The 24,417-nt window shown below is 37.7% G+C and overlaps 1 protein-coding gene across 3 annotated transcripts in view; it reads left to right on the top strand.

The window, feature by feature from the left end:
* The window catches only part of TBC1D4 (TBC1 domain family member 4), a 218,667-nt gene extending 195,658 nt beyond the window's left edge, over window positions 1-23,009 (top strand). Inside the window, exons 14-18 of one of the 3 annotated variants that reach the window (XM_068526573.1) lie at window positions 308-552; window positions 12,651-12,810; window positions 15,144-15,313; window positions 18,567-18,743; window positions 20,651-23,009. In XM_068526573.1, the coding sequence (XP_068382674.1) occupies window positions 308-552; window positions 12,651-12,810; window positions 15,144-15,313; window positions 18,567-18,743; window positions 20,651-20,884 (986 nt within the window). In that variant the 3' untranslated portion in view covers window positions 20,885-23,009. The remainder of the gene's footprint in view (window positions 1-307; window positions 553-12,650; window positions 12,811-15,143; window positions 15,314-18,566; window positions 18,744-20,650) is intronic. The other 2 variants (XM_068526572.1, XM_068526574.1) reach the window with 2 other exon arrangements.
* The last annotated feature ends 1,408 nt before the right edge of the window (window positions 23,010-24,417 follow it).

Here is a 24,417-nt window from a genome sequence, read left to right as displayed (position 1 = left end):
AATAAGTTTTATATTCTATTCTCCTGGGATCTCTCCTGAATATGTCTTTGATTTGTTTGTGGAATTTTTTTTCCTAAAAAGAAGCGCTGGTTAGTATCAAATGTTTGCTCCCCTATGATGGTCTGGCAGGTAGGACTTGGGACTGGCTAGAGGGAGAGAGAGACTCTTAATTAGAGGGGTACGCTGAGCAGCATTCAGTGGTTTGGAAAAGAACGTTTATTTATTCCTGGAAATCACTGAATTGCAATTTCACTCTGGTCTCCAAAGCATCAGGACACCTCAAAAATATTTTTCTTTTCTTCTGCAGGGAGGACATTTCCTACTCATCCTTACTTTTCAGCACAGCTTGGGGCAGGGCAGCTGTCTCTCTTTAACCTCTTGAAAGCCTACTCATTGCTGGACAAAGAAGTGGGTTACTGTCAGGGGATCAGCTTTGTGGCTGGAGTCCTGCTTCTGCACATGAGTGAAGAGCAAGCCTTTGAAATGCTGAAATTCCTCATGTATGACCTGGGCTTTCGCAAGCAGTACCGACCTGACATGATGTCACTACAGGTGAGTGGCAGATCTTCACAAGGAATGTGTAATGCTCTCACCAGAAATCTTAGCGGGAGCCCTCTTCTAAATTACGGTTAAGATTTAAAGAAATTTGGGCCCATTGTCTTGGAACTTGGATAAATGTAGAGGCATGTTTTAGTTCATGGTTTTAGTGTGGGATTTGCGATGTTGCTAAACCTCTAAGTGTGTGACACCCATATGCAGGGTAACTTTTCCTTAGTTTCTGAAGTAAATAAATAAGCCATTCTGGTGTGTAGTTAAGTCTCTGTTTCCTAAGTCTATGAGTTACCTGGAGAAAGTATCAGGTCAACCTTATTCACTTTTCCTTACCTTGTCAGTTGAAAAAAATCATAGATATTTTGTTTGAAATCTGAAAATATAATGTTTTATTCTTTTACTTTGAGTGTGTAAACGGCAGGTATCTATATCATGCTTCTTCCTGAACTTTCCATGTCTCCCCTGCTTTATCTTAATGTCAGACAGGCCCTTATAGAGGAGAAAGTGTTCAGAGTCAGCAGTAGTACTTTTTCAGTCTGCTTTTCTTATCATGCTCTGAAGAAGCACCATTAAGATTTTTCAGTTAAGTAGGGTATTCACTGCCATTGCTATATTCAACCTATTTCAAACTCCCTGTTTACACATTTCTCCTCTCTGGTTTAAACTTCACTTTCCTTAACGTATTGTTTTCTAACAAAAAGTTTAAATTTTCTCTGTAGATATGCTATCTTAAAAAACCACTACCTTGCAATATAAAGCTTTTGGTCATAAAAATATAAAGGAAGGCTTTAAAGGGAAGAATGTCAGGGTTTTTCCTCCTTTGAAATGAGATAGGCATGATGCCCAGTTAGTCATAATGTTATGCTTTAGATAAGAACTAAAATATTTTTTAAATGCTTTTAAAATATACTTTTTCCTGATTCCCAATAATCAGTTTTTACATTTAGTATTTCAGTCTTACTGATCCATGGACAAAAAAGGACTTTGTTTTCACTTTATGAATATTGTAGTCAGTGGTACTTTCTTGAAAGGATGAGTGGAGAGGGAATGCTCCATTTTTCGTTACTTCTTCAATGTGAAAGTTTTGGCAGGGAAATAGGGCTTTGCTCTCAATGTTGGGTTTCAGCTGTGAGTTCATATGAAGGGTGTTCACCAGGATACAGAAATCAAATACAGTGATTCCTAGTTGATAACTATGCATAGGTCTATAAACATTCCACAAGTGAAATAGTAATGACTATGGAAGGTTTTATTTTTTACTTTATTTCTAAACAGTTTACTGTATCATATCGGGTAGGAAGCATTGGTGCCCTTGTAAGGAGTTCAATAGCTCTAATTTTCAAAAATAACAGTTTGAGATCCATCATTAAAATTTCAAAGAATGAAAAGTATTTATGAGTAGCATGTGATCTTGGTTCATAAATAAAAGGGTAGATACAGCTATCACTTTAAAAATGCAATCATTTTTCAATTTAAAAATTCCTCATCCATTTGATATCATAAAAATTCATATAAACTGGATTTATACATTGATTTAATATGACCCACAATTACCAAGAAATATTTTCTGTCTATAATTATGAAAATGAAGATGTTTAAGAATCTTTGGGGGCAGTGTTCTTATAGTCCATGAGATTGGGGACCTTATTCTGGGAAAGTGGAACTTTTTGATCTATAAAGTGAGATGCAACACTTTTCTATTTTCTAGAACAGAAAGTGTTTCTTATCCAATCAATATGATGTTCAGAAGTGGAAGTGGCAGCGGGCTTGGGATCACTTGATAGGATTTCTGATTACCTGTGTGGTTTGGGGTTGGGCACTGCAGGCACTGAGCTTATCTGTAAAATGAGGGGGTCGAGGTCTCTTTTAACTACGGCCCATCATGTTTTGTGTGTGCCGTTTTCTATGTTAAGTGTAAAGCATTATATCTTTTTATCTGAAGTCTTTGGTCTCTACTTTTTTCCATCTTCTCTCTGCAACACTCTGCGTCTCCCTTCCTCCAGTTCTGTCTCTTCCACTGGAAGATTTTCATGTTATGTATAAGGTAGATTTGAAGAATGATTTATTCTTAGCAAACAGCATCTTTTTTTTTTTTTTTTAGTATTTTATTTTTATTTTTATTTTTATTTTTCACACACACACACTGTATTTTATTTTTACAAGAGATAAATAGACTGACACCAAGCATTGTACATGGATGACCACAACAAAAGCAACAATGATTGCAATTACCAAACATGAAACACACTCATACTATGTCATAATATTGACATTCAGTCCAGTAATCCTCCACTGTAACAGCTCCTTTACTTTGCAGTGAAAATTGATTTGTATATTCTTTGCCTCTGAGTACTTGTGGGATTTTTTTTTTTTTTAATTCAGACAGAAAGTCACAAAAATTATACTCATCCTCATCAGTTCACTCAGTCCCATGTAATTAATTTTTTTTTTCATCTTGATCTTTTGTTAGCACTTTTATGAGTTCATCAGTTTTTCATTAGAGTTCTGAAAATGCTTATTCATTCAGTTCAGCAGTACAGTCAGTTACCAGAAACCTGTACTTGTAAGAGTCTTTTCCATGAATTTCTTGAGGATGAAACCCTTTTATAGGAACATACTTGCAAAATCATCAGAGTACACCCAGAACTGTCTGTAAATGACAAAAGACTTAAAAATGACCACAGTTAAAGATTTGATGAAAGTTCATAATAATGCAGTTGACAAGAAAATTAGTTATTTCTGAGCTATACATTTTAAAGTAATAACTAGGATTATTACTTATAACATTATACCAGAACATACAAGATTTTTAGAAATTTCATGTAATGTCTGAAACATTTATATTAACATATTTCCATACATATTTCCATACAAATACAAATATAAGATTTTTAGAAATTTCATGTAATGTCTGAAACATTTATGTTAACATATTTCCATACAAATAACCCAATGAAAGTTTAGTATTAGTTGTTTTGTTTGTTGTTTTATACTGCAGGTTCTTATTAGGCATCAATTTTATACACATCAGTGTATACATGTCAATCCCAATCGCCCAATTCAGCACACCACCATCCCCACCCCACCGCAGTTTTCCCCCCTTGGTGTCCATATGTCCATTCTCTACATCTGTGTCTCAACTTCTGCCCTGCAAACTGGCTCATCTGTACCATTTTTCTAGGTTCCACATACATGCATTAATATACGATATTTGTTTTTCTCTTTCTGACTTACTTCACTCTGTATGACAGTCTCTAGATCCATCCATGTCTCAACAAATGACTCAGTTTCGTTCCTTTTTATGGCTGAGTAATATTCCATTGTATATATGTACCACAACTTCTTTATCCATTCGTCTGTTGATGGGCATTTAGGTTGCTTCCATGACCTGGCTATTGTAAATAGTGCTGCAATGAACATTCGGGTGCATGTGTCTTTTTGAATTACGGTTTTCTCTGGGTATATGCCCAGTAGTGGGATTGCTGGGTCATATGGTAATTCTATTTTTAGTTTTTTAAGGAACCTCCATATTGTTCTCCATAGTGGCTGTATCAATTCACATTCCCACCAACAGTGCAAGAGGGTTCCCTTTTCTCCACACCCTCTCCAGCATTTGTTGTTTGTAGATTTTCTGATGATGCCCATTCTAACAGGAGTGAGGTGATACCTCATTGTAGTTTTGATTTGCATTTCTCTAATAATTAGTGATGTTGAGCATCTTTTCATGTGCTTCGTGGCCGTCTGTATGTCTTCTTTGGAGAAATGTCTATTTAGGTCTTCTGCCCATTTTTGGATTGGGGTGTTTGTTTCTTTAATATTGAGCTGAATGAGCTGTTTATATATTTTGGAGATTAATCCTTTGTCCGTTGATTCATTTGCAAATATTTTCTCCCATTCTGAGGGTTGTCTTTTCGTCTTGTTTATGGTTTCCTTTGCTGTGCAAAAGCTTTGAAGTTTCATTAGGTCCCATTTGTTTATTTTTGTTTTTATTTCCATTACTCTAGGAGGTGGATCCAAAAAGATCTTGCTGTGATTTATGTCAAAGAGTGTTCTTCCTATGTTTTCCTCTAAGAGTTTTATAGTGTCCAGGCTTATATTTAGGTCTCTAATCCATTTTGAGTTTATTTTTGTGTATGGTGTTAGGGAGTATTCTAATTTCATTCTTTTACATGTAGCTGTCCAGTTTTCCCAGCACCACTTATTGAAGAGACTGTCTTTTCTCCATTGTATATCTTTGCCTCCTTTGTCATAGATTAGTTGACCATAGGTGCGTGGGTTAATCTCTGGGCTTTCTATCTTGTTCCATTGATCTATGCTTCTTTTTTTGTGCCAGTACCATATTGTCTTGATTACTGTAGCTTTGTAGTATAATCTGAAGTCAGGGAGTCTGATTCCTCCAGCTCCATTTTTTTCCTGCAAGACTGCTTTGGCTATTCGGGGTCTTTTGTGTCTCCATACAAATTTTAAGATGATTTGTTCTAGCTCCGTAAAAAATGCCATTGGTAATTTGATAGGGATTGCATTGAATCTGTAGATTGCTTTGGGTAGTATAGTCATTTTCACAATGTTGATTCTTCCAATCCAAGAACATGGTATATCTCTCCATCTGTTGGTATCATCTTTAATTTCTTTCATCAGTGTCTTATAGTTTTCTGCATACAGGTCTTTTGTCTCCCTAGGTAGGTTTATTCCTAGGTATTTTATTCTTTTTGTTGCAATGGTAAATGGGAGTGTTTCCATAATTTCTCTTTCAGATTTTTCATCATTAGTGTATAGGAATGCAAGAGATTTCTGTGCATTAATTTTGTATCCTGCAACTTTACCATATTCATTAATTAGCTCTAGCAGTTTTCTGGTGGCAGTTTTAGGATTCTCTATGTATAGTATCATGTCATCTGCAAACAGTGACAGTTTTACTTCTTCTTTTCCAATTTGTATTCCTTTTATTTCTTTTTCTTCTCTGATTGCCGTGGCTAGGACTTCCAGAACTATGTTGAATAATAGTGGTGAGAGTGGACATCCTTGTCTCGTTCCTGATCTTAGAGGAAATGCTTTCAGTTTTTCACCATTGAGAATGATGTTTGCTGTGGGTTTGTCATATATGGCCTTTATTATGTTGAGGTAGGTTCCCTCTATGCCCACTTTCTGGAGAGTTTTTATCAGAAATGGGTGTTGAATTTTGTCAAAAGCTTTTTCTGCATCTATTGAGATGATCATATGGTTTTTATTCTTCAATTTGTTAATATGGTGTATCACACTGATTGATTTGCGTATATTGAAGAATCCTTGCATCCCTGGGATAAATCCCACTTGATCGTGGTGTATGATCCTTTTAACGTGTTGTTGGATTCTGTTTGCTAGTATTTTGTTGAGGATTTTTGCATCTATATTCATCAGTGATATTGGTCTGTAATTTTCTTTTTTTGTAGTGTCTTTGTCTGGTTTTGGTATCAGGGTGATGGTGGCCTCATAGAATGAGTTTGGGAGTGTTCCTTCCTCTGCAATTTTTTGGAAGAGTTTGAGAAGGATGGGTGTTAGCTCTTCTCTAAATGTTTGATAGAATTCACCTGTGAAGCCATCTGGTCCTGGACTTTTGTTTTTTGGAAGATTTTTAATCACAGTTTCAATTTCATTACTTGTGATTGGTCTGTTCATATTTTCTGTTTCTTCCTGGTTCAGTCTTGGAAGGTTATACCTTTCTAAAAATTTGTCCATTTCTTCCAGGTTGTCCATTTTATTGGCATAAAGTTGCTTGTAGTAGTCTCTTAGGATGCTTTGTATTTCTGCAGTGTCTGTTGTAACTTCTCCTTTTTCATTTCTGATTTTATTGATTTGAGTCCTCTCCCTCTTTTTCTTGATGAGTCTGGCTAATGGCTTATCAATTTTGTTTATCTTCTCAAAGAACCAACTTTTAGTTTTATTGATCTTTGCTATTGTTTTCTTTGTTTCTATTTCATTTATTTCTGCTCTGATCTTTATGATTTCTTCCCTTCTGCTAACTTTGGGTTTTGTTTGTTCTTCTTTCTCTAGTTTCTTTAGGTGTAAGGTTAGATTGTTTACTTGAGATTTTTCTTGTTTCTTTAGGTAGGCTTGTATAGCTATAAAATTCCCTCTTAGAACTGCTTTTGCTGCATCCTATAGGTTTTGGGTCATCGTGTTTTCATTGTCATTTGTCTCTAGGTATTTTTTGATTTCCTCTTTGATTTCTTCAGTGATCTCTTGGTTATTTAGTAACGTATTGTTTAGCCTCCATGTGTTTGTCTTTTTTACGTTTTTTTCCCTGTAATTCATTTCTAATCTCATAGCATTGTGGTCAGAAAAGATGCTTGATATGATTTCAATTTTCTTAAATTTACTGAGGCTTGATTTGTGACCCAAGATGTGATCTATCCTGGAGAATATTCCGTGCGCACTTGAGAAGAAAGTGTAATCTGCTGTTTTTGGATGGAATGTCCTATATATATCAATTAAATCTACCTGGTCTATTGTGTCATTTAAAGCTTCTGTTTCCTTATTTATTTTCATTTTGGATGATCTGTCCATTGGTGTAAGTGAGGTGTTAAAGTCCCCCACTATGATTGTGTTACTGTCAATTTCCTCTTTTATAGCTGTTAGCAGTTGCCTTATGTATTGAGGTGCTCCTATGTTGGGTGCACATATATTTATAATAGTTATATCTTCTTCTTGGATTGATCCCTGGATCATTATGTAGTGTCCTTCCTTGTCTCTTGTAACATTCTTTATTTTAAAGTCTATTTTATCTGATATGAGTATAGCTACTCCAGCTTTCTTTTGATTTCCATTTGCATGGAATATCTTTTTCCATCCCCTCACTTTCAGTCTGTATGTGTCCCTAGGTCTAAAGTGGGTCTCTTGTAGACAGCATGTATATGGGTCTTGTTTTTGTATCCATTCAGCCAGTCTATGTCTTTTGGTTGGGGCATTTAATCCATTCCCGTTTAAGGTAATTATCGATATGTATGTTCCTATGACCATTTTCTTAATTGTTTTGGGTTTGTTTTTGTAGGTCCTTTTCTTCTCTTGTGTTTCCCACTTAGAGAAGTTCCTTTAGCATTTGTTGTAGAGCTGGTTTGGTGGTGCTGAATTCTCTTAGCTTTTGCTTGTCTGTAAAGCTTTTGATTTCTCCATCAAATCTAAATGAGATCCTTGCCGGGTAGAGTCATCTTGGTTGTAGGTTCTTCCCTTTCATCACTTTAAGTATATCATGCCACTCCCTTCTGGCTTGCAGAGTTTCTGCTGAGAAATCAGCTGTTAACCTTATGGGAGTTCCCTTGTATGTTATTTGTTGTTTTTCCCGCGCTGCTTTCAGTAATTTTTCTTTGTCTTTAATTTTTGCCACTTTGATTACTATGTGTCTCGGCGTGTTTCTCCTTGGGTTTATTCTGTATGGGGCTCTCTGCGCTTCCTGGACTTGGGTGGCTATTTCCTTTCCCATGTTAGGGAAGTTTTCGACTATAATCTCTTCAAATATTTTCTCTGGTCCTTTCTCTCTCTCTTCTCCTTCTGGGACCCCTATAATGCGAATGTTGTTGCGTTTAATGTTGTCCCAGAGGTCTCTTAGGCTGTCTTCATTTCTTTTCATTCTTTTTTCTTTAGTCTGTTCCGCAGCAGTGAATTCCACCATTCTGTCTTCCAGGTCACTTATCCGTTCTTCTGCCTCAGTTATTCTGCTATTGATTCCTTCTAGTGTAGTTTTCATTTCAGTTATTGTATTGGTCATCTCTGTTTGTTTGTTCTTTGATTCTTCTAGGTCTTTGTTAATCATTTCTTGCATCTTCTCAATCTTTGCCTCCATTCTTATTCCGAGGTCCTGGATCATCTTCACTATCATTATTTTGAATTCTTTTTCTGGAAGGTTGCCTATCTCCACTTCATTTAGTTGTTTTTCTGGGGTTTTTTCTTGTTCCTTCATCTGGTACATAGCCCTCTGCCTTTTCATCTTGTCTATCTTTCTGTGAATGTGGTTTTTGTTCCACAGGCTGCAGGATTGTAGTTTTTCTTGCTTCTGCTGTCTGCCCTCTGGTGGTTGAGGCTATCAAACAGCATCTTATTATGAAAGTTTCCTTTGAAGGAAGACTGAATTGTGTTTTATTTGTTAAAAGAAATTTAATGTAAATACACCTTGATGGAAGAAATGTTCTTAACCTCTAGTTTAGAATGTAGGAAAAAAGTAAGGTTCTATAAAAAAAAGTATTGCTTCTGTGTTAAGATCATAGCTGAACAGCTTTTTGAGGATAGGCTTTCTTTTTATTCTGCTAATGAGACTTCTTTTATTTTTGAGCTACCAAAACTACCAATTTTTTTATTGATAAAGCCCAGTATGTCTAGTTTTTAAATTGTAAATGGCCTAAGGGAAATATATGATTTTTTTTCAACATGACTTAATGAGATTATAATCTCTCTCTCTCTCTTTTTAATTTATTTTTATTTTTTTGTCTGCGCTGGGTCTTCGTTGCTGCGCGCGGGCCCTCTCTAGTTGTGGTGAACGGGGGCTCCTCCTTGCTGTGGTGCGTGGGTTCCTCACTGCGGAGAAGCCGTGGAGCAGGGCTGTAGGTGTGTGGCCTCAGTAGCTGTGGCTCGTGGGCTCCAGAGTGCAGGCTCCGTAGTTGTGGCTCATGGGCTCCAGACGCGCAGGCTCAGTAGTTGTGGCGCACGGGCCTAGTTGCTCCACGGCATGTGGGATCCTCTCGGACCAGGGCTCGAACCCAAGTCTCCTGCATTGGCAGGCAGACTCTTAACCCCTGTGCCCCCAGGGAAGCCCTCTAATCTCATTGTTTTAAACCTCTTTGTTTGACTGCTGCTACGCTTCTTATTTTAGAGTTATGACTTCCTGTGGCTCTTTAATTCTTTCCTTTTACAGCTTGTGTGGAACCGTAGCTTGCACAGATATGTGCTATAGAGATCAAACGTTTGCTATATTTATGTCTAGTACTTTGATTTTTAGTTTTGTGCTCTGAAAAACAGTTGTTTGTTGAATTCACAATATAATTGGCTATTTTTTAGGCATTTTTATAGAGCTAACTACTTAAGGATGATATCTTCTAGAGAAAGAAGTTCTGCTAGATTTAATAAAATGTTGGATGTATTTCACACCAAAAGGTTAAGCTGATATAACTGATCAAGGACCCACTACTCAATCTGTTACTGTGTAGATAAAAATTTAAATTAAAGCACAAATCACAGATTTGTTTATTATTTGCTACTGCTTTACTTTTAGCTACCCCAGACATGAGCGTTTAAAAGTTACTATAAGCTGCTTATAATTTTTTTTTTGAAATATGAGTAATCAACTCAGTAGCCAAATAAAATAATTTCTTCTTTCAATACTAGAAACATTCAGACTGCACTTTTTGCTTTAATCTCCTTTGTCAAGAAAAATATGCTGCTGGAATACGTTGGATATTAGAAATCACAGCTCGAGCTTTTGGCTCCATAACCTTCTAAGCCTAACAGTATCGTAGCAGTGCAGATTGCCTGGCAAGTTCCATCATAAATCCGATGCTGGGCCCAACAAAGAGAGACAAGTTCTTGCTTCTGAACTGGATGTGGTAGATTCCTTAGAATGGAAGCTTTTCTGGAATTGGTCTGAAATTAGGATGTGCCTTCCATGAGAGTCCTGAGCCAGGGCAGTTCTGATTTAAATTCCAAAAGCAGTACCTTCCTACGTGAGGAAGAATTACCATTTCCGTGTACATATGGTGATACCAAAACACTCATGATAAAGAAGTGTGCTCCATAGTTGTAGATGGACTTACACTGACTTGCTTTATGAACTCAGTTAAATGAACTTGGATTTGTGAACATAATAATAAAATAAAACAATACTGTATAAGTACTGCATTCTAACGCATTGCGCCACTGTAGCTAAAAAGAAATGATACAAATGAGCTTATTTACAAAACAGAAACAGACTCACAGACTTAGAGAATGAACTTATGGTTACCAGAGGAGAAGGGTGGGGGGAAGGGATAGTTAGGGAGTTTGGGATTGACATCTACACAGTGCTGCAAAGGAAACCATCAATAGGACGCAAAGACAACCCTCAGAATGGGAGACAATATTTGCAAATGAAGCAACTGACAAAGGATTAATCTCCAAAATATACAAGCAGCTCATGCAGCTCAGTATCAAAAAAAACAAACAACCCAATCCAAAAATGGGCAGCAGATCTAAATAGACATTTCTCCAAAGAAGATCTACAGATTGCCAACAAACACACGAAAGGATTCTCAACATCACTAATCATCAGAGAAATGCAAATCAAAACTACAATGAGGTATCACCTCACATCAGTCAGAATGGCCATCTTCAAAAAATCTACAAACGATAAAGCTGGAGAGGGTGGAGAAAAGGGAACCCTCTTGCACTGTTGGTGGGAATGTAAATTGATACAGCCCCTATGGAGAACAGTATGGAGTTTCCTTAAAATACTAAAAACAGAACTACCATATGACCCAGCAATCCCACTACTGGACATATACCCTGAGAAAACTGTAATTCAAAAAGAGTCATGTACCACAATGTTCATTGCAGCACTATTTACAATAGCCAGGACATGGAAGCAACCTAGGTGTCCATCGACAGATGAATGGATAGAGAAGGTGGGACACATATATACAATGGACTATTACTCAGCCATAAAAAAAAACTGAAATTGAGTTATTTGTAGTGAGGTGGATGGACCTAGAGTCTGTCATACAGAGTGAAGTAAGTCAGAAGGAGAGAAATAAATACCGTATGCTAGCTCTATTTACAATAGCCAGGACATAGAAGCAACCTAAGTGTCCATCGACAGATGAATGGGTAGAGAAGATGTGGCACATATATACAATGGACTATTACTCAGCCATAAAAAGAAATGAAATTGAGTTATTTGTAGTGAGGTGAATGGACCTAGAGTCTGTCATACAGAGTGAAGTAAGTCAGAAAGAGAAAAATAAATACCATATGCTAACACATATATATGGAATCTAAAAAAAAAAAAAAAAGGTTCTGAAGAACCTAGGGGCAGGACAGGAATAAAGATGCAGACGTAGAGAATGGACTTGAGGACACAGGGAGGGGGAGGGTAAGCTGGGACGAAGTGAGAGAGTGGCATGGACTTATATATACTAACCAATGTAAAATAGATAGCTAGTGGGAAGCAGCCGCATAGCACAGGGAGATCAGCTCAGTGCTTGGTGGCAACCTAGAGGGGTGGGATAGGGAGGGTGGGAGGGAGATACAAGAGGGAGGAGATATGGGGATATATGTATATGTATAGCTGATTCACTTTGTTATAAAGCAGAAACTAACACACCATTGTAAAGCAATTATATTCCAATAAAGATGTTAAAAAAAAAAATACCGTATGCTAACACGTATATATGGAATCTAAAAAAAAAAAAAAGTGGTTCTAATGAACCTAGGGGCAGGACAGGAATAAAGATGCCGACATAGAGAATGGACTTGAGGACACAGGGAGGGGGAAGGGTAAGCTGGGACGAAGTGAGAAGAGTAGCATGGACATATATACACTACCAAATGTAAAATAGATAGCTAGTGGGAAGCAGCCGCATAGCACAGGGAGATCAGCTCGGTGCTTGGTGACCACCTAGAGGGGTGGGATAGGGAGGGTCGGAGGGAGACGCAAGAGGGAGGGGATATGGGGATATATGTATACATATAGCTGATTCACTCTGTTATACAGCAGAAACTAACACACCACTGTAAAGCAGTTTTACTCCAATAAAGATGTTAAAAATAAAATAAAATAAAATAGATACCCAACAAGGACCTACTGTATAGCACAGGGATCTCTGCTCAATATTATGTAACCACCTAAATGGGAAAAGAATTTGAAAAATAGATACATGTATATGTATAACTGAATCACTTTGCTGTACACCCGAAACTAATGCAACATTGTTAATCAACTATACTCCAATATAAAATAAAAAGTTTAAAAAAATACTACTTTTATTTCTCAAATATATGTGAATTAATTAGTAAATATTAGTGTAATAAAATTAGTGTATTTTATGTACACTCAGATAAATGCATAATATTTTATTTTTTTTTCTCCAAATTAACTTTAGATTCAAATGTACCAGCTGTCCAGGCTCCTTCATGACTATCACAGAGATCTCTACAATCATCTTGAAGAAAATGAAATCAGCCCCAGTCTTTATGCTGCCCCCTGGTTCCTCACATTATTTGCCTCTCAATTTCCATTAGGATTTGTAGCCAGAGTTTTTGGTAAGAGATGCTGATGATGCAGTGAAACAGTGTTATTTATTCCAAGGGATATTCTTCTAGCCATTAGGTGCTCCAATTGTTTTATCAAGCATTACACAGAATCGCAAATTGCTAGTGGAATTTACTAAATATGTCTGGCTCTATTCTGAGAGTAATTTGAAACCATATTGGTCTTAAATAAAATTGAAATTCAAAGCGAAAGAAGAATTGAGCTTCTGTATTTGAGTAAGCTGTAATGGAGTTCTTATTTTCTTTTATACCTAAAAAATCACAGTATAATGAATTAAGGATTTACTCTGTATGATTTTTTAGATTTTTAAACACATCTTTACTACCTCTTTTTTATTTCCTTCCCCACTGTCCTCTTCAACTTGGATTCAAAACACAGAGAAACACGTTCTCTAACTGGGTTAACAGAAGTACCTTTTCCAATGTTGTTTCTAATGGCATTTCTTAATGTGACTTTTGTTAACAAGGTAACTGAAATTCCCGTTTTGTTGCTGAAGGGACCCTCCTCTCACGCCAGTGCAGGGGTGGTGCCCATCTCTAAGACCGGGTGCACAGGCAGTCGGGCCCGGGGCAAGTTGTTGAGTTGCTGCCTTGCTCCATAGTGTAATAAAAAGCAAGTGTGACACCATTTATGCTCCCTTATGGGGCCTTTAAATCTATTCACATGTCTTCATTTGGTTTGTCTAAACTCGTTATTTAAAAAGCAAACTTTTTTTAAAAAACAGCTCTTTGCCAGAGGTTTGTTCTAAGGCTGAGAGCTCGATGACCTCAGAAGGGGCTCCCAGTTTTTATGTTCTGCTCGTCTATCTGGTATCTATGGTGAAAATAGTCAATATTTATAACTGCTAAATTGGAGCTTTTTTGTCAAATTGTAAGTATTGGCCCAATTGTAGGTCACTACCAGGATTAGAAAAAAAAATGGACTGGAATAGAATACAGAGAAAATATCAGTCGTAGGGAAAAATGTTTGGAGAAACTTCAAATTTGAAGATATAGATGTAATATGTATACGTACACCAGATTACAATGTACAGTGTCTTTCTTATTGGGGGCTGTGGCTTTAAAGGTTAAACACTGCATTAGCACTAATACAATTTATAGGCAAAGTGCAGCAAAAGAGTAAAACCGAGATGCACAGAATCAAATGTCTACCAAATTTCTCTTCTTGAGTATACACGATTGCTTTTCTCCAGGGAAGTTTCCTTTGGAGCTTGGGTTCCTATTTATGGGTCTTCTATAAATCTTTTCATTTATATATTTGCTTCTCAGAAAATAGCTTATCAAATCAAAATATTTAGGGTATCTCTAAATATTTAGGGTATCTCTCTTTGATTTACCCTTGGAAGCTTGATAACAGAATTCAGGAAACATCTCCCCAGTCGTCTGTTTTTTGCTAAGAGAATATGAATGATGCTGTCAGCTCTACAATAGGTGTTCCATTCTTCTCTTAGAATTTAGTGACGAATAGAGACTGTCAGCAAAGGGAAAGATGCGTGAGCAAGAAGAATGACCATGTTTGAAGTAACTGTTCCACGGTTCCCTCATTTTTAACGACCTCCCGTTTATTATTGATTGTGGAATGGCATGGATTGAGAGGAACGCTCGTACAAAAGTATTTAGTACTTTTCAAAACTATTGCATGTTTGTATTTGTTAGGAAGCAAAGTTCAGGGTTAGGGTAGCTTTTCTTTTTCTCTTCTGATTTAGGTTATATACTGGTTTTGATTTTTCTTTTAGAGTTTTTTTAAATTCCTGCTCTAGTACAGTCTTTAGAATTAGACAGTCTCAGGTTTACATCAGTTTCTAGCTCTTTTATTAGTTGTTTGGCTTGCACATATATTAACTGGTTCATTTAGTTTTTTATTCTGGTCATGAGAGTTTAAATAGTCCTAACTGGTTATGTTGATTTGTTTCTGTATTCCCTTTGTGAAGAAAAATCTAAATATCAATGAAATCAGTGTTTTTGAGGTATACTAGTCTCCATTAAATTTGGCAGTAAAAATTATAAATGCATGGACAAACAGATATATAATTTATCTTTTTCTTTTTACCCTGCCCTTATCTGAGGTTCCTAAATAAGTAAGAATATTTAAACAACTGTTTATTTGTTCCAGTCATATTATTATTTATTTCAAATCTAGGTGATTTTGACCAGTTTTATTTTGCAAAATATTCTGTGGTTCTGTTGCAGTAATTAAAACAACACACACACACACACACACAGAAAAAAAAACACACCAAAAAAACCCATTAACACACAGAGGTCACTTTTTACAATAGTAGATGCATAATTTTGATCATGAAAATTATATCTCTTTTTTTCAGATATTATTTTTCTTCAGGGAACTGAAGTTATATTTAAGGTTGCCCTCAGCCTGCTGAGCAACCAAGAGGCACTCATAATGGAATGTGAAAACTTTGAAAATATTGTTGAATTCCTTAAAAGCACGCTCCCTGATATGAATTCCTCTGAAATGGAAAAACTTATCACCCAGGTATGAGTTAAATGGTAGTAATAAGATATAAGATTATACAGCAGTTTCTCTACTAATTATTTATTAAATGTTTTAGCATAAAGATATAGTTTTGCTTGACAGGGTTTTTTTCTTTTTGATTTGATCAAATACATTTAATGTAGAAACGAGACTGTGTAATTTCTCCCTTGTGACATTGTTTGTGAGGCTGTGTCCGGGCAAGGTGGTTCAGTGCTACATCATGAGTTTTTCAGGAATCTTCCTACTTAGACCAATGGTGAGACTGAAGATAGAACTGACAGAGTTAGGAATACCTAATAAATCAGTAAGCTGAGACTCACCTCTGTAATATTGTTAATTCTGTTTAAAAATATATAAGGAATATATGTGACAAGAGCATAGACTTTAGAATTAGACAGTCTTGGGTTTACATCAGTTTCTAGCTCTTTTATTAGTTGTTTGGCTTGCACACATCACCCTAATCTTCTGAACCCTAGTATTCTCACCTCCAAAATGGGACAATTCTGATCCAAGAGGTTTTGTGCGGTTTAAATGAGACCTGCTGTATCAGTCAGGGTCCCTTGCAGGAAACAGAGTCTACCTCCAATGATTCAAAGGAAGGTACCATTTACAGGGGTGTAGGCAAGGCTAAGGGAACCGGGCACAGATGTCTAGGTACCCAGGAACTAGTAACAGAGGGAAACTGTTCATACCCATGGTGCTGCATCAGGAGAAGGAGGATAGAATAATGTTACCAGGCCTAGCGAGTGCCAGAACTCTGGAGGTTGCTGTGTTCTTGGTGAGCCAGACAGGGAAGGAGCAGGGAAGAAGTACCCAACCTCTTTCCCCTGCCCCTTTTGATCTCCTGATGACTTTTCCCATTGGCCATACCTAACCAGAAGGCTGCAACAAGGAAAACAGGTCACAGGGGTCTGCCTCCCAGGGTACAGAGGATGCATGAGGGCAGAGAATGGATCTGGGAAGCAAATGGAGGGTAATCAGCACACCGTGTATCTAGTCCCTGGCTCTTCATAGGGACCAGGTAAGTGGTAGTTATATATTGTTGTTCAGATGACACGAATACACTTAAGACCAGATTTGTAGATACAGCAGTCATGCCTTATGAGTATTGATAAAATTTAAATTTACCACTTTCCTAGAGGCCCTTAGGGTAGCAGATAAAAGACAGAGTTTAGAGCAAGAGAAAGGGAGTTGTTTGAGATCTTGTGCTGGTGTCCAGCTATCTACGAGCTGTGTGACTTTGGGCAAGTTACAACATCTCTGAGTTTCAACTTCCTCTCCTGCAAAATGGGAATAACATTGTTTTTAGGATCAAATGTAACCAATTCAGTTGAAGGATTTTGTACACTATAATTCACTCTATAAGAAAAACTTATATTATTGCGCATAAAATTTTCTTTCCACTACGTGGAATTGAAATCACAAGCAGATTATTCTGTAAATATCTATGAACAGTTTTTATTTGTTAAAATGCTCTGGAAACTGAAAAATATAACTTTTACTTACACATTCACTTGTTTACTAATTCTTCAGAAATATCTTTTTGGACTGGCAAGCAGCGATTGTGCTTTTAGAGAGAGACATTACCTGATTTGAAATCAGATCACCTCTCTTCTAAAATAATGAGGGAGTTGCCTAGCTTTAGAGATTATTATGACGATTAATGGATAGAATTTATAGGCTGGTAGATTTGGACTTGATATTAGAGATAATTTTCTAACAAATAGAGTTGAATATGCAATGACCTGTTCATATTAAAGGAGACTTTGATGAATAAATAAATAAAGTTTATTTATGGTCACTGTAAAAAACACAAATAATGCAGAACAGCACCAAGAAGAAAGTAAAAGTAACTACAGATCTCAACACCTTGAGACTTAAAGCCTTTTAAATATCCTTTTATAATCTCTCTTTAATTATATACACAAATAAATATGTATACAGTTTTACTTAAGTGAAGTTTTACTATACATGCTATTGTATAACCTGATTTTTTAATAAAATATTTGTAGAGTATTGTATATTTTTCCATGCCAATAAATGTAGATCCATACCCTCATTTTTAATGGTTGTGTAGTAGTCCGTTGTGTTCATACCCACTGCGTAGGGAAAAGATGACGCTTGTTTGAGGGGAATAACCAGGTTGTCTCGAAATATCATTTAAATTCTAAGATTTGAGTATCTCTAACAGTAGTAGGGTAAGTAAGCAAGTGAGATTTTTCTCACTGTAGGTTTCTTTTCTACCTACAGTGTTAGTGTGGATACAGATGCTTAAATGGCAGCTGCTGCCTCACTTTCCCTCACCAGTTTAGACTAAGGAGGAGTTGCCTGTCCTCTGACTTCTAAGCAAACTGTTCCTAATGGGTGGCGATATGGGAGAGCAGAGGTAGCCCCAATTAAATAGCTCTGTACAGTGCCCAGGGTTTTTGAAGATTTTGAATTTAGAAGATTCTCTCTATGGTAGGATATGTTAGTGACTTCCAAGAGGCTCACATGGATTAGCAAGTAGATGAAAATATTTAGCATAAGACCTTTCTGCCCCATTGACAAACAATTAGAAGGGCTTTTGGTCTCGTTATTATAGAAATACCCTATGCAATTGTGCTTATAACCAGCAAAGATGATCTCTAACTCAGGTAAGAGTTACTCAGTAACTAATGTCGTTTATCTGGTAGGCTACATTTTGGGAGACCATTCCTAGATTATGTATATTTTCGTTGCAAAATACCTTTGAGCATTAACTTTTTCTAGAGTCTTGGCCTCATCATGAGAATGTTTCAGTTGTATAGAAATCATCTGTTTGTCCTTAACTTGACAGTCACACTTGTTATTCTTCCTTTTGATATGTCATACTATTCCTCATTAATAAGTATTGGGGGCTTCCCTGGTGGCGCAGTGGTTGAGAATCCGCCTGCCAATGCAGGGGACACGGGTTCGAGCCCTGGTCTGGGAAGATCCCACATGCCGCGGAGCAACTAAGCCCGTGTGCCACAATTACTGAGCCTGCACGTCTGGAGCCTGTGCTCCGCAACAAGAGAGGCTGCGATAGTGAGAGGCCCGCGCGCCGCGATGAAGGGTGGCCCCCGCTTGCCGCAACTAGAGGAAGCCCTCGCACAGAAGCGAAGACCCAACACAGCCAAAAAAAAAAAAAAAAAAAAGTATTGGGAAATCTACATGAAGTACCCTAGATACACAGACTGTATCTTGGTGCACATCCTGAAGGTCAGACTAACCCACTGTGTTTTCACGGCAGGTTTTTGAGATGGATATTTCCAAGCAGTTACACGCTTATGAGGTGGAGTATCACGTGCTGCAGGATGAGCTCCAGGAATCTTCCTACGCCTGCGAGGAGAGCGAACCCATGGAGAAGTTGGAGAGGGCCAACAGCCAACTGAAAAGACAAAACATGGACCTCCTAGAAAAATTACAGGTAAAGAGATAACAAATTGATCAGAAACGCACTTGGGTGCCTCCTTGCCTGCACAGAACCATCCCAGAAAGGATAGAGCTGTGGTGTGGATTGAACCATTGCAGACTGTGGGCCTGTGTATCGGACTGTGTCCAAGTGCTCTGGGCACTGCAAATGCACATATCAATTTGAATACCAACTGAGAGAGGAAATCTACTCTCACAAAATAGTTAAATGGCAGCTGAAAGCAGAATCTCGTTCAATACTTATTGGGTGTTGTACAGTTCAAGGGAGGAGGGATTGACTATAGGAAGCTGGGAAAGCTCTAGGGGACTTGGCCTTGAGCTGGACTCCGGAGAGTTGGTGGGAGAAAGGAGTGAGGAGTAGGGGGTGTTTAAATAAGGAGGATGTGGCAGAGCAGTAGAGGAAGCTAAACATCAGTTTAAGATTTACGTTGGAGAGAGGTGGGATAAACAGGATGGAGACAGAATTGTAGATAACTTTCCGGGTCAAGCAGAAGAACACGGCTTTTAATCATGTTGAGAAGGAAATCTCTCGAAATTTTTGAACCATATTTTAGAAAGATCAATCTGGAAATCTTGATGAGGACAGATTAGAATGGGGAGAGAAGGTAGGGGCGACCAGCTAGCAATTATTTGTAGAAATCTGACTGGGGATGATGAGAACTGTCTAGAGTAAAACTCACAGAAATGGAAAGAAAAGGAGACATTTTTGAGAGAATTGAATTCAAAAATTGATAACACATAATCCCTGCCATCAAGGAGTTTACAGTTAGTTTGGAATATAAAATATTATCTATTTGTCAATGCACCCTTACCAATGTGATAAGCGATTTAGTATAAATTAATATTACGCACCTGCAACCTGTATGAAGTGCGCTGTGTATCCAAGCCCTGAGGGGTGGGGCTTCAGTGTGACCAGAGGAGGGGGGAGGTGAGAAGGTGAAGCTGGGGGCTGGGGGTTGGGGGAGGTGGAGCTTAAGTGCTGAGTTAGAGCTTAAGTGCTCCACGGCTCATTGGTTTCTGCTTACCCGCCACTTCCCCAGCACTGCGCACGTCCCCACGCTAAAGGACACTAAAACTCTGCTTTGACGTGCAGTGAATCCTCTGACAAAGATAGCCAGGAGAGATGCAGCTGAGAAATGAGGGTCTCTAGAGTAATTGCTCCCAGTGAAGGAACACTGGCTTCCTTCGCTTCATCTACGTTAGCTCTGGCCCATAGAAAATTTTATGCCTTTTCCTGTTCAAAAAAAGAGCCAACACTGTCTATTTTCAGAAAGAAAAACAGTTGGGGTATTGACCCTTATTGCTAGGATGTTTCAGTGGTGATTAATTGAGCATTTCCTAATTAGGGAAAGTGGGTTTGCACCTGCTTTATATTATAATGATGTTTATTAATGGTTACAGACTTTTTCATTCACAGTTCAATGTTCTCATCACCTCTGGGTTCCCAAGTTACGTGGGCACACCCGACACCCGTAAAAACTGATAGGGTCCCAAGTATGTGTTGAGACAACCCTGCATTTCCACTCAGAGGGCAAAAAGCCTCTTTTAGCACTTCAGGGCAGTCAGGAATCTCCTGTTTCTCCCTGTCAGATTCCAGTCACTCCAGGAGAAGACCTGTGTGTGGAGTGAGGACCCTCACCACTGTGGGATGTTGATTTGATTTTGCATTTTTGGTGTATTCAGTGAAATGAGATGTATTTTGTTAGTACCCTGGTTATATTTTTGAGAAACCTAAAGAAATCTCCATTTCATAGGAAGTTTCAGAGTATTTGCTTCCTATACTGTTTTATTAAGTAATATGACATGATTAGTTAATGTATGTAAGGTCTGGCTGCTGCTATGATGAAGAAACAAAGCCTTCAAATTTTTGATTTGGACGATTTTGGTTTTTGCCCCAAACAGATAGCTCATGCTAAAATCCAGACCTTGGAATCCAACCTGGAAAATCTTTTAACCAGAGAGACCAAAATGAAGTCTTTGATCCGGACCCTGGAACAAGAGAAAATGGCTTATCAAAAGGCAGTGGAGCAGATTCGGAAGCTGCTGCCAGCAGATGCTCTGGCCAATTGCGAACCGCTGCTGAGAGACTTCAACTGCAACCCTAACAGCAGAGCCAAGACAGGAAACAAGCCGTAACTGAAGACGTGCCACCCCAGCAGGAAGTGCTCTGAGGATGCCACCGACAGAAGGAGTCTGCATGCTGCTGGCCCAGAGCTGACGGAACCACTGAACTGGTTCCGAGCCCAAGTCAGAGCCGGTAACCCTCGCTCTCCTTAGAGCATGCCAGTTCTAAGCCATTGTACATACGTAGACTGTTTTTTGCTGTCCTTGTTGACTATGTACATATATATATATATATATATATATATATATAATGGACATAAAGAGTTCATGCTTTCACATAAAGGAGTAGATGTATATTTAGAGCAATTTTTTAAAAAAAATCAAAACTTCATGAAATCTAGACCAAAGGGAAGTTAAAGTGAAATTCCCCTTGGACACATGTGAAATCATTTGTTTTTGTAGTGAAACAAAGCTAGAACATCTTTGTATATTGAAACATACTTGAAAAAAATGAATGTATTTTTTTCTCCAAAGAACAGCATGTTTCACTCAGTGGTGGAGAGGTGGAAACCTTTGTGTAGCTTTATGTGCATCTGTCTTAAAATCTACTGACATTTTTAATATATATATATATATATGAGGAAAATGACTGATTGCCAGTCAAGCTCCTTATGGGTTTTTCAGGAAAGTAGGGGCCTTCCCCTGCTGTTTGCTTTGTGCCAACGAGCATGTTGCATCTACATGCATTTTGAGTCTGGTCAGGCATTACTTTAGGTGTGTGTAAGAAGAAAGCAAGACTGTGGCTGAGTCTGCCCCCCCAGCTCAAAGTGGAAGAGAACACTACTAATTTTCTAGTAAATTAGACCAGCATTGTTACTTAAACTAAAAATATCAGTCCTAAAAAAAAATATATATATATATATATATATCAGTCCTCAAAAATTTAATTTAGGACCTAAATTGTCTAGATCTACTTTCTACCTTTTTATTTAAATTATTCCTTTACTTGGTGCCACAGTTGGTGATAAGGATTTGCCATTTCCCACTAAAATGTAGGCGCTCTTACCTTAGTTCTCTCTACCTTAAATGGAGGACAAGGAAATGAAATTATGATTGGTTTTCTAAAGATGATGTACTGTGTTGAGATACTTTTTTTTTTTTTTTTTTTTTGCCAATTGACAGGTCTGATAAGCTTGTAATCATCTTCCCCTTCCATGTGACAATTTATGAGAACTGTGGAATATTTTAAGTAAACTGTTGAAATCCATGGGAAGGGAAGGAGAAAGCCCTTCTAAAACCTACAGCTCTGCGTTTGGACTCCTGACTTTCTCAGTCTACAGATAGATTATTCGTGGACATTCATGCATGCTGGGTGAATGGAAGGAAAGTAACTTAAAAACTTAATTTTTAAGTTACACATGGAATTTCTCCATTTCAGAGATGATTCTATGATAGTGCCTCGGAAAGTTGATAACAGCATTTTTGCCTTTCCAAACAATATTTTTCATTACTGCTTTTTGCAGTACTTATATTATCACAGATGGATTACCTGGGATAATTTTCTTCAGAGGGAGTTTGTTATACACAAGCTACAATGTATTACAGAGTAGAAGAATAAAGCTCTAAAGGTTTCAGAAAACCTTGATGAGCAGATGATAAGCATCTCAAACCCCATTACTCAGTGTAATATAGTGACTCTTGTTACAAATCAGCATGCCCTCTAATCCAGGCAGTTTCTCAAAAGGAAATGAAGTCTTACTAGTAAAGTTAACTTAATTTCTAGGTTCTAGAAAATGCTGACCCAATCAGTTGGGGCCACCAACTCTTTTGTTGCTTGGATTTCCCTCAAATTTCTCTATTTGTAGGAGAGGTATTTTCCTATGAGGAATATGACAAATATTATCTGGTTACTGTCTGGTGATGAAAATTACCTCGTGTGTGATACACAGGTGGTAGCCAGGGGAATCTTCAAGTTGGGAAAAGAAACTTTTCCTTCCAGTTCTTCCGTTTAAAGTAAATTTTATTCTGGATGTTCAAAGTCAACGTTAGAGTTGTATCATGGTGTTCAGAGCTTGAGTTGTCTTGGATACAATATTTCTTTTGAAAATGAATTTTTCTTTTGTGATCTTTTAAATGTTGCAACGATTATGCTTCATGCATTGTTACATCTTCATCCTATTAATGTAATGTCTAGTTCATTTCCAATAAATACATTGCTGCAGTTTCCTTGGCTTATTGGTTTTACTTTTGTTTGTAGTAAAAGAGAAGAAGGTCTTGGCTAGAGTCCTTTATAAAATCTGCACGGGTTGGATTGTTGCTGCTTAAAATTTGCACACTAATAATTCTTTGAATCAGAGACAACAAAGATAATTTTTAGAAACATTTATGAGAGTACATGGTCAGTTATTCAGTACTAATTTTCAACTTCTTTCCCAATGGAGCCTTTTGCTGATAAATATAAAAAAAGACAGCCACACTGACAGTATTGCATTCTACCCCTTTTGTTTTTTATGCCCCCTCATAGAGAGCAAGAGAGAGAAAGAGGATAAGAAAATACAAAATTTTTAAATTGGGTTAGCTCCCAAATAAAAGGATTAAGGGCATTTATTGATGGATATGATATGAATGTGTTTACATAAAAAATATGTTTCAGAATATTTTCAAGCATGTTTGGATTTCAGTAAAAGGATACTGTATCTTCTTGCTAACTTTAGGACTAAATCTTTTAAGTATTTTGTACTATTCGTAGTAGTTTGAGGAGTCAGTGTAGGCTTAGGTAGAATGGTCTCTTAATATCCATGTTAATTTACCCATTTTATCACCATTTCAGCATTTCCCACCCCACCTGGGCTGGATTACAAATAGGAAATCTGCCACCTGAATTATTTAGTCCTCTACCATGATGCATCACTCTTATTCGCTTTGATATATTGTCAAAAGCACTGGGTTTAGGGTGAGATGTCTTAGATCTGAGTCTTGGTTCCACCCCTTTTATTCATTCACTCAACAAGTTAATTTTTGTAAGCCAAGCTAGATGCTGAGTATTCAGAGGCGGAGAAGATACAGTCCTTGTCCTCAGTGAGCTTATGGTCTAGTGGCAGGAGGTTAACTAGAAAAAAAGAGAGTTTATACTCCAGCAGGTATGCAAAGTAATCCACTCATTACACTCAAGGTGACAGGAGGGGCTATAGCAGCACTTTGGAGTGGGTGACAGGTACTCAGAAGAGGTGGTGCTTGCCCTGAGCCTAGAACAGCCAGTAGACGTTGAGCAGCTTTGTGCTGAAACAATAGATGAATGAGAGAAGATGGTGTGTTTCTGAAATCAAAACTCATTCCTTAATCCCAAAGTACAGTGAGTGTTCCCATAGGGGAGTGGTGGGAAAGGAGGCCCCTGACAAGCAAGGGCTTTTTCATGAAGGTCTTAGCAGACCTTGTGAAGGAGTTTGAACTCCACCTAGAGAGAAATGGGAGCCGTTAAAAGCCAGGAACCTGGAGAGAGACGTGCTCAGATTTGTTCCAAACCACTTAATACATCTGGACAGAAACTAGGGGCTGGGAGACTGCAGTTAGGTGAATGCCATCAAAATCTAGGCCAAAAAAATTAG

This window comes from Eschrichtius robustus, chromosome 18, assembly GCF_028021215.1.
Source record: "Eschrichtius robustus isolate mEscRob2 chromosome 18, mEscRob2.pri, whole genome shotgun sequence".
Taxonomy (NCBI): Eukaryota; Metazoa; Chordata; class Mammalia; order Artiodactyla; family Eschrichtiidae; genus Eschrichtius; species Eschrichtius robustus.
The sequence above is the reverse complement of the archived record's forward strand: the minus strand, read 5'-3'. Positions and strand labels throughout refer to the sequence as shown.